Below are 12,082 nucleotides of genomic sequence, written 5' to 3'. Positions count from 1 at the left end.
GACTGGAATGTGAAGAAAGACATGAGAGCATGAGGGCTTAATGATGCTGTTTCATGTTATTTGTTTATTTATTTTTTGGAAGAAGGCAAAGATTGTGGTTATATTAGAAAATCATCTTTTCATGAATAGTGCACGTGACTAACTCGCTGGAGGTGATATGTGATACTAACATGCTGAAGGTAACGTGTCTTTGTGATGAACGTATTCTGATCCTTAGTATGACAATCTCCAGGTTCATCCATGTTGCTGCAAATGGCATTTTATTCTTTTTTTTTTTTCATTTTATTCTTTTTTATGGCTGAGTACTAAGAATATGCATTTTAAATCAGAATGTTCTTTTGAGGAATCATTATTAGGAACTGATATTCAGTGCAAATATATTAATTGTTTAGCACATGTCGTAATCTGAGTTCAAATAAGAATTCTTCACTAAGGCATTGTATACTGAGGGTTTATTCCAGTTCAAATGCCACCTGTTACTATGGGCTACATCACCTGCTGAGAACTGATATGCTAGCGCAGATCATGAAATACAATTTAGTATAGACGGTAGGAGAAAATTTTCTTATTGACAGCACATTACCAGTTTTCAAATGTTGTTGTTTAGTCACTAAGTCGTGTCTAACTCTTTCGTGACCCCCTGGACTGTAGCCTGCCAGGCTCCTCTGTCCAGGCAAGAATACTGGATTGGGTTGCCATTTCCTTCTCCAGGGTATCTTCCCAGACCAGATATCGAACCCACATCTTCTGCACTGCAGGCGGATTCTTTACCACTGAGCCACCTGAGAAGCCCAGTGTGTTCTATCTCAAATCCTAGAGAGCTGGTGTTTGAAGACTAACCATTTTGTAATTGTTTGTGTGTGTGTGTGTGTAAATGCTGAAGTTAAATAAGGAGCCTTTTCCTTAGAGGTTGTGGACTCTGCAGTTATACGATGGGACAATGTCTTTGCAGAGTAAAATAGAACTCCTCACGAGGACAAAGGAGCGCCAGTGTTTATGGGGTGAAGAGCTGCTGTTACTGCTGTTCCAAGTGTTCTAAGAATTCTGTCTCCCAGCCAGAGTCAAAGAGGGATTTTGTGGACGGTGCTGCCATGACTTAGCTTTTAAATAATGAAGCTGAAAGTCACTTCCTTATATTGCCAGTTGTGCACTCTGTGTGTCAAAGAAAGTGACAAAATTATAAATCTCTTCTCACTGAAAGGAAAAATTGGCATGAAGATTTATTATATGTGGTAGATTATTTTTGATCATCTTGGCTGTGAAATATTAAACATTCCACTGGGCTAAATGAAAAAGAGAGAGTTCTCTGGAAAGAACATGAACTTTAAATTCTGAAGACTCAGGCTGAAGTTCTGCTCTTCCTTCTAATTGGATGTATCCAGCCGCACCTGAAAATCTTGCTTCTGGATTCCTGCAAAACCGCCCACTCCTCTCCTGCCTTCCACTCCCATCCCTCTCAAACCATTGTCTGTTCTTAAGGAGAAGCAATCCTTCTAGAATCAGGTCACCTCTGAGATTTAAGTTGTTCATTGTCTCCCTCTGCATCTGAGATAAAGACCACAGCCCTGGATGTGGTATATAGGACTTCAGTGGTCTGCCTCCTGCTTTCCCTCTCCAGAACTAGATCTCCTGGCCTTCCTCCTTCTGGATACCTTCCAGTCCCCTGAATTTTGTCAGAAGGACTCCTGCTGTTCATTAAATCCCAGCTCGGATGTTCTGACCCCAATGACTGCTTCCATATCTCACAGCATTTGCTGACACTGTGCAGCCAGCGTCAGGTACCCTGGTGGCTAATTCCAAGCATTCTGGTTCCAGCAATGAGCCAACTCCTTGACTTGGAGTAAATTCTCAAAGAAGAGTCCCTGAATGAATAAATGAATATATATCATGGAAGGGCTTACAGGTAGCACTAGTGGTAAAGATTACCCGCCTGCCAGGGCAGAAGACTCGGGTTTGATCCCTGGGTTGGGAAGATCCCCTGGAGGAGGTCATGGCAACCTACTCCAGTATTCTTGCCTGGAGAATCCCAAAGACAGAGGAGCCTGGTGAGCTAGAGTCCATGGGGTTGCAAAGAGTCAGACACGACTAAAGCGGCTTAGCACATGGCATAGTATGAAAGCAAATCATCTAATAAAATGTTACGTAAGTGTTGATTGTTAACACTTGAACCTTTGTTCTTCCTTCCAGAAATCACCTGCCAAGAAGCTAACCAATGCGTTAAGCAAGTCTCTCAGCTGTGCTTCCAGCCGTGAGCCCTTGCACCCCATGTTCCCTGACCAGCCTGAGAAACCACTCAACTTGGCCCACATCGTGTGAGTATCTGCCCTCCACACTGAGAGACAGCTCTTCGTTGACACGTGTGCAGATCCATACAAAGACAATTTCCTATCAGTTGTCAGGGACTGAGTTTTAGATTTTATTTTCTTAAAGAAGAATGAAAATCAGGTGATTATATATATATATATATATATATTCTTTTTCTTTCCATGAAGAGGTATACAATACTTCTGCCCGGAAGTACAAGAATGCAGCGCCATATAATTCACCTCGAAGTGGGAAATATTCAAAAATTTTATAGTTATAAAATACAGATGTTAGTGGAGTTTACACAATTGGACATTAATAATCAATGGAATTACCATGATCAGCCAATAGTAAAGCATCCTGTACCTTAACATCATGTGTGCTTTGAGTCCCTAATCCAGAAGCCCACTGTCTCCTTTCTCTGCATCTTAAAGATGCCAGCAGAGATGGAAATTATTGCTGTTGTTATTGTTTTCTCCCAAGTTACATAACTTTAGAAGAATCATGGCCTGTGTAAGGGAGGGTTGAAGTGGAGGGATTGCTGGGGAAATTCAACAGACGATCCAAAAACGGACTTAAAAAAATTTCTCCAAAGTGTATGTGAGTTTGAGTAGCAGAGGGAACAGGGTCAGGGAATGGTGCTACCACCCACCTCTTCTATCTCCCAAAAGCCCCTCCCCCTGGGGCCCTCTCTCAGGCCTGGGTGGCTCAGAAAACAGGAGGTTCAGGCATTATAAAGTATTTCTTCCTTGGTGATGTCTTGGGCTCAGAAGAAGAAAGAAGTTCATTAGCTATTTTGGGGCTACAGTTAGGAATTGTGTAGTCACAGGGGCCTGAGGAAGCCTCTAGAACAGGCAGCTCCTCTCCTGAACTGAATTTTGTTTTGTGCATTTCAGCACAACCTTTTGTACTGCAGGGCTCATGTTTGCCTGTTGACATCAAGAGGTGGGCTGATAAGACCTCTGAATGTTAGGAATCCACCAAGACAAGGTTATGCCTCAGGTGACTGAGAGCATGGCCCCTTAGAGGCATTGCGGTGGACCTCAGAGCCTTAGGAAGGCAGTGACTCTTTCCCTGATGGACCTAAACAGATCCTAACAAACATCTGTGCTGAGCATGTCTGAGAGATTTGTATAAATCCCATGGGCTTTGTTTGGTTTACTTCTGTGTGCACTCTGAGGATTCGTTGTCCCCAGCAATCCGCACAGTCTGGAAGCATCCAAAAACTAATGTAAACTGGTTCTGTAGAATGTGGTTGACTTATTTTTGGAAATTTTCCTCCTAAAAATAAGCCTTAAAGTAAACCAGGGGTAGAAAGAGCTGGGAAGTATCCCAAAGGACCAACCACTTGCAGAAAGTGATCTCATGCAAGCTGTTCTAAAGTCTTGACTTACTTCCCCATAGCCGGGGACAGTCACTTAGCTGTCCATGAATGAACAAAAACTGAGAGTAAGTTTGGGCTGTCTGGCTGAGCCACAGAGTCACTTGCTATCAGGCCTCCTTGGGGTTACCTTTCAAGAGAGCAGCATTCAATCCGAGCTGATGGCTGTGGGATAGATACTTAGAGGGTGGACAGGGTGGACAGCCTGGCTCCAAGAGCTTTGCAGCAGATGGAATGAGGATGAGGCCTCCCACCTAGAGACAGAATTAAGAAACGAGGCCACGTGTGTGAGTAAAGCCAGCCTCACGTCAGTCACACTGGGCTCTGTGCCCAGTCAGCGCTCAAGATTGGGAGTGTGTGTGGGTGTATGTGGGTGTGAGTTAGTTGACCAATGAGTAAAAATGTTTTATTTATATTGGCAATATGATCTGATATGTTATTCACTGAACTGAGGGCATCAGCTACACAATTTGGATTCCATGGAGAGTTTCAGGATTCCCCTAAAATTCTACATGAAATGTGCCTTCTTCTGCTAAAAGTCCCATATATTTAACCAGATGATTAAAACAGTCCTTGAATCCAAACACTGATCTGTATTCATTGATGTTTCCATGGTGAATGTCAGTTTTAAAGGACAAATTGAGATGCCTTCTTATACAGTAGTTAGTGCATCAGTTTCATAAAAGACAAATTGTATGAAATATTTAATTGTTGAAATAACACACAAGAAATTCCAGATGTACAATATCCAATTGATATTAGAACAGATTTGTTCCTATTATTTTAGCTTTAGACATTTTTATAATTATTATTCCCCAGATGTTATTTCCCTGAATAGATATTCATGTTCTTTTTTATATGGATGGGGATATCTAAGACTTCTAATCTGAAAATATACTGTTCATTTAGCTATTCTAAATCATCATAGGCATGTAAAAGCCACTTAAGTGGTGATATTTTGGTGTTTTGGCATTTGTTCTTAGCTATTGTATTGCTTGTAAATGTTATCATGATTAACTGTCTCTATTCTATTCAATTCTTTTGCTGCCAAAAGAGATACTTGGTAAGTAGTTCAATAATCTTCAGTGCACTTATAAGGACTTATAAAATTATAAGTGGTTATGAGACACAAAACAAGTGAGAGACAAGAGGCTAGTTTAAAACTAATTCTGCCTTAAAGCTGAGCACTTTCATTTTATGAAAAGAATGCCATTTATATAAAATGTCCTTTGCAAACATCTTGTCCAGAAAGAAAACTTTGCACTAGGCCTCTGTGACTTTTTCTGGAGCTATTTCTTTTTCAAAAGACTAAACATATTTAAAATTCTTAACTGTGACCCATTTGTTAGATAAAGTAACTTGCCATGTGATTGTAGAGGAAATACGTCCCTTTGAAAACTGCTATTTGGTGCCAAGGTTAGCCCAAGTCCCAGGTTCAACATTTTCATGATGAACCTTACACATAAGGCCATTTGCTTGTTGTTGTTCAGTTACTAAGTCATGTCTGACTCTGCGACCCCATGGGCTGCAGCACACCAGGCTCTTCCGTCCTCCACTATCTCCCAGAGTTTATTCAAATTCTTGTCCATTGAGTCAGTGATGCTATCTAAGCATCTCATCCTCTGTTGTCCCATTCTCCTCCTGCCCTCAGTCTTTCCCAGCATCAGGGTCTTTTCAAATGAGTCAGCTCTTCCCAGCAGGTGGCCTGAGTATTGGAGTTTCAGCTTCAGTGTCTGTCCTTCCACTGAATATTCAGGGTTGATGTCATTTAGAACTGACTGTCTGAGGGAAGTGTCGTAAAGCCAGGCCCAGGAAACTTTACCCGGGGTAACAGCCGAGGCGCTTTACGGCGACGGCGGCTGAGTGTGAGCCTTGGCGGCGGCGGAGGCAGCCGCGGCGGCGAGGGAGGCGAAAATTTAAAAAAAAAAAAAAAAATAGAACTGACTGTCTGATTCCCTTGCAGTCCAAGAGACTCCCAAGAGTCTTCTCCAGCACCACAATTCGAAAGTATCAATTCTTCAACTCTAGGCCCTCTTTATGGTCCGACTCTCACATCCAGAAATGACTATTGGAAAAACCATAGCTTTGACTATATAGACCTCTGTTAGCAAAGTGATGTTTCTGCTTTTTAATTTGCTCTCTAGGTTTGTCATACACAGTGTATTAAAGAGCAAATACCAAGGAACTGCAAATTCAGCTTTGTGGTGACCAGGTTCAATAGAGTAAATGTACCTGGCTACTCAGAAAGCATTCCAGATCCTCTTGTTTTCTCATTTCCTAGAGAGAGAGCAAGATGGAGACATTTATAAAGAGGCAAAAGAAAACCAGAAATGTCAAGCTGATTTTTTTCCACTTTTTTCAAAGTTAAAATGAAAATATTTCATTCTGCTTAGTGTTTTAAAATCTGATATAACCTAACCTTTCAAAATTCACAGAGCACGTTTGTTTGAAATTAACACCCTTCTTATAAAGTGAAAGTGTACTGCTCAAAGCAGAATTAGCTTTAAACTAGTCTCAGGTATTAGGCATATCCTAGATAAGTAGTATAAAACAATGTTTTCAGAATTTTGGCTAATATGTCTGAGTAGATTCAATAATAATCCTGCTATTTTGACCTCACCAAACATAGAATGTGTCTTTAAAAAAATTCAAGAACACAGTTTAGCACCAGGTACTGGGAACCTAAAGTTTCAATGAATTTTTGCATTTTGTGCTGACATTTTAAAACCTGCCATGTGTCATGTCCATTCTCATAAATACATTGGGACAAACATGTCTACTTTTTTCCTAGAAATCTCTTCGTTTTAGAATCCAAACTAATTCCTGTTTCCTAAGATAAAAATTAAACCTTCACAAATTTGACTCTTGATCGAGTCAACACAAATCGATTCTATAGGCTACTGTATTCATGTTTCATCTTTTAAAAAATTCTGTACTGTCAAACTCACATGTAGCATTATAGTGAAACCAAAATTTCCTTACTCAGAACACCACCCTGCCCTGTCACCCAGCTTCTGACCTCTGAATCCCTTCTCATCGTACCATGGAACACCTAAATCTAAAATGAGACTAAAAGCTGCTTGGAGATGAGGCAGCGATCTTAGCTCTATCATTTTACCTGAACTAAGACCTCACTGATAGGGAAAGAATAACAAGGTGAGGTGCAAATTAAGATGGGATGACAGATGTGATGCAGTTGATGTTTAGGCTTGTGGGCAATTCTGAGGAATATTGAACCCTATTTTCTTCCTCTAATAATATAGGAAAAAAGTGTCTATGGGCTGCCTTGCACTGTATGTCCAGATAACAGAAAGTCAGTAAATCCCTATGGTGCTTAGTTGCATCTTCCCTTAGAACAAAGGTCAAAGAAGGCGCAATAGGATTTTGCAGCTGGGACCTTACAGACAGGGAGTATCAGGAGAGGGCCATCTTCATGTGGAACACAGGATGAAGTGTCTGTACAATCCTCCTCTTTCCAAGAGATTTGGAGTCTGATTATCCTCAAATTTTCTGGGCTTCTCTTTTTAGAAGGCAGTGCGTGCATGCTCAGTCACTACTCAGTCATGTGGGACTCTTTGAGACCCTGTGGACTGCAGCCCACCAGGCTGCTCTGTCCATGGGATTTTCCAGGCAAAAAAACTGGAGTGGGTTGCCATTTCTTTCCAAGGGATCTCTGACCCAGGGATTGGACCTGCATCTCCTGCTTTGGTGAAAGCTTCCCTGGTGGCTCAGATGGTAAAGAATCTGCCTGCAATGTAGGAGAACTGGATTTGATCCCTGGGTTGGGAAGATTCCCCTGGAGAAGGGAATGGCAACCCATTCCAGTTTTCTGACCTGGAGAATCCCATGGACAGAGGAGCCTGGCAGGGCTACAGTCCATGGGGTCACAAAGAGTCAGACATAACTGAGCAACTAAGCACACTCCTGAGTTAGCAGGCACATTCTTTATCACTGAACCACCTGGGAAACCCATTTAGAAGGCAGTTGGCTGCCTCAAAATCCTCACTCCATCCAAGAATATGACTCTACAACAAGGCTCAAAACTCAAGAATAAACGTTCCTGTGGCATCCAGAGATCTTCCCCGCTCAATGTTTAACAGACATTCTGTCTTCTCAAGGAAATTTAAGTTCCCAAAACACTTCAAGAATTGAATTGGAAAATGTAAAAATTCATGTTGATCCTGGGTAAGATAGGAACTGGGCTTCCCAGGTGGCTCAAGTAGTAAAGAACCTGCCTGCCAAGCCAGGAGACATGAGAGATGAAGGTTCAATCCCTGGATCAGGAAGATCCCCTGGAGGAGAGCATGGCAACCCACTCCAGTGTTCTTGCTGGAAAATCCTGTAGACAGTCCATGGAGTCGCAAAGAGCCAGACATGACTGAAGTGACTTAGCATGCATACACACAAGATAAGAACTCTGATTTCCCAGCTTCTTTCCTTGAGGGATTGGATAGTTTTAACTTGTGACTTTTACTTGTTTTAACTTTCCATCCACATTGTGCTTTTTTTAGGCCACCCAGACCTGTAACCAGCATGAATGACACCCTGTTCTCCCACTCTGTCCCCTCCTCAGGAAGTCCTTTTATTACCAGGAGGTAAGTTCCAGTCCTATTATAAAACAGACTGTCTCTTTGATAATGAGGCTTGATTCTGTGGCGAGAAAAATATTCTCATGTAAGCCAAGAGCAGAAGATTATTATTAGCAACTCGTTTGTAAATATCTGTCACAAGGCATCAATTTCATTCATTTGGATGCTTTTGTAGAGGGCAGGGATGGCTTTGGGGATGAAAGTCACCCCTGGAAACTTCACTTACAATCCATCCATAGTAAGAATGCACGGTATGTTTAAGTTTTACTTCTAACACACATGCATTATATCTCATTGAAAAAGTCACTTTTATAGCACCTGGAATGGCCCCATTTAACCTGAGGAATTGGCATCTCAAGATGCAATAAGGAATTATGATGGACATTCTGAAGCATCTCATAACATAAAATTCCAGGTATATAAGAATCTTCTTAGTAAATTCTAGAGTTCCTGAGGCTGGAGGCTCAAATCCAAATTTGGACATACAGTTTCTACATAAGTAATTCATGGATAAGAATAAGAACTTTTAAAAAAGAGAGAGAGAGAGTGGATACAGGTCTCATTTTTGCACAAAGGCCCATTGCCATGTAAGCAAACAGGTGAAGCAGATACTTCTCCTGAAACCAGCACAGTGACTAGGCAGAGGTCAAGACGCACTTCAAGTCATTTGATCAAATATCACAAATAAAGCACCAGGGAATTATTTTAGAAATACAGGGAGAAGGCTCACAGGAAAGCAGGAACAAAGGTGAGGAAAATTGGGATGGACAAATGAATGAAAGATTTAAAATGCCTTTGAGTAGGAAAAAATAAATAAAATAGCCTCATGTGTTTCAAAAACAGTCATAATCAATGCTTTCCTCGAAGAGTTGCTAAGGCATCAGTTTCCCTGTAATATCCTGGGATGTTCTAGTGAAGATGTGCAGATAGTGAGACTTAGAACACTGCTGATTTTTCCCTTGAGTCCCTGGATTTGCCCGTCATCAGGAACCTGAGATGAAGACATTCCCCATAATTGTAATTAGTGGAATAAACAGAATGTGGTCATTCATGATGTTTCCTTCCTATAAATCCAGCAAGTCTGTAACAAATAGAAATGGGGAGGCAATTGAACGACAGAACATCCACAGTGAAATCCTATGGTTGAAGCCCTCAGTATGTTCCTTTAGCATTCCTTTTCAGAACCACCAGCAAATTCAACCATCCTTTCTAAAAAAACAAAATTACAAACTGTAAAATCTGTTAGAAACACAGGCCTGTGCCTCTATGTCAGGAAAGAGATTCTTGTATTAGGAAGCTCTGCATTCTGTGAATGTCCAGCAGAGATAGACCCCATCCTTACTGAAGGTCATTTTATATCATTTCAGCTCGGACGGTGCTTATGGTGGATACGTCTAGATGGATAACATGGCTTCTTCTACTCTAAACTATTCCTATAATACTTTGAGCTGTTCTGCTTCCTCCAGGGTGCATGGTATCCCTTGCACCCAAATGATCCCAAAATAGGATCATTTCCCTTTTTTTCCATTTTCAGTCCTTCTAGAATGTTCCCTCTGAACCACAAGCACGTTGTTCACAATTTGCAGTTCTTGCTCTCCTCACAGAGGTTGGCCTCTGGTTTCTGTTTTAAGGGTGCTGTTCAATAAAGCTGTATACACTGAACATCTTTCCTCTCTGAGTGGGCCTTGCTCTGTCCATGGGAGGTTTTAACGAGGTCTCGTTGTTTGCATCCCTCAGGTTACCTGAGGGGATAAGTGCATCCAGCCCTGTGGCTGAGGAGCATTCACTCATAAAGCTGTATGTAAATCAGCTTTACCACGGCACACGGTCAGTATCCCAGCCCTGAATCACTAATCGTAGAAGTAGTTCCATAGCTAGACTGCTGGTCCTACGTCATCACTAAAATCCCCTTGTAGTTTGGGGATTTGATGGAAAAACAGGTCTTCTGGGGGTTCATGAAATTCCATTGAGAATTTCCAACTTGAGCTGCACTACTTGGCTCTCTTCTCTCTTTCCACTTCTCCACTTCTTTTACTGATTTTATGTCTTCATACCGGTATGTATGAGATGTGTATGTGTGAAGAGTACCACATTGGATCTCCTTCTTTGGATGATTCTCTGCTTTGGTACAGTTTGTAAAACCCCAGATGGTGATTCCTTAGACTCTTGTATTAAAGAGGCTTGTGGAATGCTTCCAGCCCTAACTGGATGAGACCAAGACAACATCACATGGCTAGACCATATTGTAGTAAAAGACTTCAGGATATATATCCTTCTGTCCCACTGGGCTTGGACCAATTTTCCCCCAGGTAAGCAGTCTGATTCCTACTGAAGCAGCAATTTAAAAAAAAGAAAACAATTTCAGACTGTGAGTGCTTAATTTTTATTGTTTGATAATGCTGGTGGTGATCGACTGTTGATTTCTTAGCCGTAACCATACACTAAGGTTCATGGAAACCATCATGCCAACTGTGGACATCAGTTAAAGGCACTGATCTCCCAACAACTGGAACTGAACCAAAGAAATACGACCTAGAGCTCACCCCTCACTCCTACCCCATTGTAACTGCCCCTTTGAAAATCTGATAAAACCTAAACAAGCCGAGAGTGGTGCTGGTCAGTGTTAAGGCCACATTAAAACAGTAAAGAAGTTTGCCATGAGATGTTTTATTTAGTCTGAGTTTTTGGTCTTTGGTATAATGACAGATCGTACAAAGATAAAGCAGAATGAGGATGAACTGAAATCACTACTCCAGAATCCTTGCCACAAACTCTTGGCATTCCTCACCTAGAATCCTTTACAAGTGTACACTTTGATCTTCAAAAGGTGCGAGGGTCTATCTTTGAAGTCTTTTGACATCCTAGTAACCTAACTCACACATATTTATGAGGGTGTAACTCTGGCTACTACCACCATCTGCCCCATCCCCTCTTCTGATATCTATTTCTAGCTACATACTTGATTAACTTTTCCCTTAAAAGAAAAGAGGGAATTCTCAAAGATACTCTCCCTTAACCCTTTGAAGTCTGTATGTGTGTGTGTATAAGAACTCAGTGATGTTTAGCTGTTAGATACAGTGTGGATCAAATAATGCAATTCATGAACTAATTCACTTCATTCATTTTCTTGGTCATAACTATATCCCTAAACCTAGATTATTTTTTTATAAGTGCATTAATTTATAAGAAAGGGAAGCATATTATCACCACTAGGTAAAAAGATCCAATATATGATGTATGATATATGATAGGGCAGCCACATTAAACTTATGAAAGATAGCTTGCCATTATGGCAAATATTATTGCAAGAGCTGACCACAGATTTGGGCCCAAAAGGCCCTTTTTCCCACCTCACTGCCCACAGCCTTGTGCCTCTCTGAGTATCTGCTCTGTCTCTTTCGGCATCATGCCCCCTTTGTAAAATCTTAATTATCTGCCCAAATCCTTCCCTCATTTATGGAGAGAGCTAACCAGTCCTTTCTTGTGTAAAATGTTTCACTAATTATGGCTATTATGGCCATTTCTTCATACAATAAGGGCATTCTAAAAGTTTGAATGGTTAGATTCTTTTACTTTCAATTTTAGAAACATCTCTTCAATATTTTTGCACATGCAACCTCTAAACTCTTAACTGCTCACAAGAAGAATCAGTTTGGCTATTATGTATACCATCTAGCCAGATCTGATCACTGTCCCAAATGTTGGAGCCTGGCTTATAATTCATAGTGTTGAACACAATCTAACATACTCTTTTCTGGTTTATCATCATGTTATTTGGTTAATTACTAATACTGTCTCAGGTCCAGGG

The 12,082-nt window shown here is 41.1% G+C and overlaps 1 protein-coding gene across 50 annotated transcripts in view; it reads left to right on the top strand.

Moving 5' to 3' along the window:
- Positions 1 to 12,082, top strand: part of DTNA (dystrobrevin alpha) — a 456,419-nt gene that overhangs the window by 370,994 nt on the left and 73,343 nt on the right. For 40 of the 50 annotated variants that reach the window (XM_086372816.1, XM_086372803.1, XM_086372794.1 and 37 more), the window contains 2 exons: positions 2,188 to 2,312; positions 8,197 to 8,280. In XM_086372816.1, the coding sequence (XP_086228942.1) occupies positions 2,188 to 2,312; positions 8,197 to 8,280 (209 nt within the window). Of the gene's footprint in view, positions 1 to 2,187; positions 2,313 to 8,196; positions 8,281 to 9,641; positions 9,937 to 10,011; positions 10,102 to 12,082 lie in introns of those variants that run through there. The other 10 variants (XM_086372806.1, XM_086372791.1, XM_086372808.1 and 7 more) reach the window with 2 other exon arrangements.

The sequence above is a fragment of the Bos grunniens genome, chromosome 24, assembly GCF_055505025.1.
Source record: "Bos grunniens cultivar Pamir isolate PY7600 chromosome 24, Bosgru_T2T1.0, whole genome shotgun sequence".
NCBI lineage: Eukaryota > Metazoa > Chordata > Mammalia > Artiodactyla > Bovidae > Bos > Bos grunniens.
Note: the sequence above shows the minus strand (reverse complement) of the source record. Positions and strands in the feature narration are given on the sequence as shown.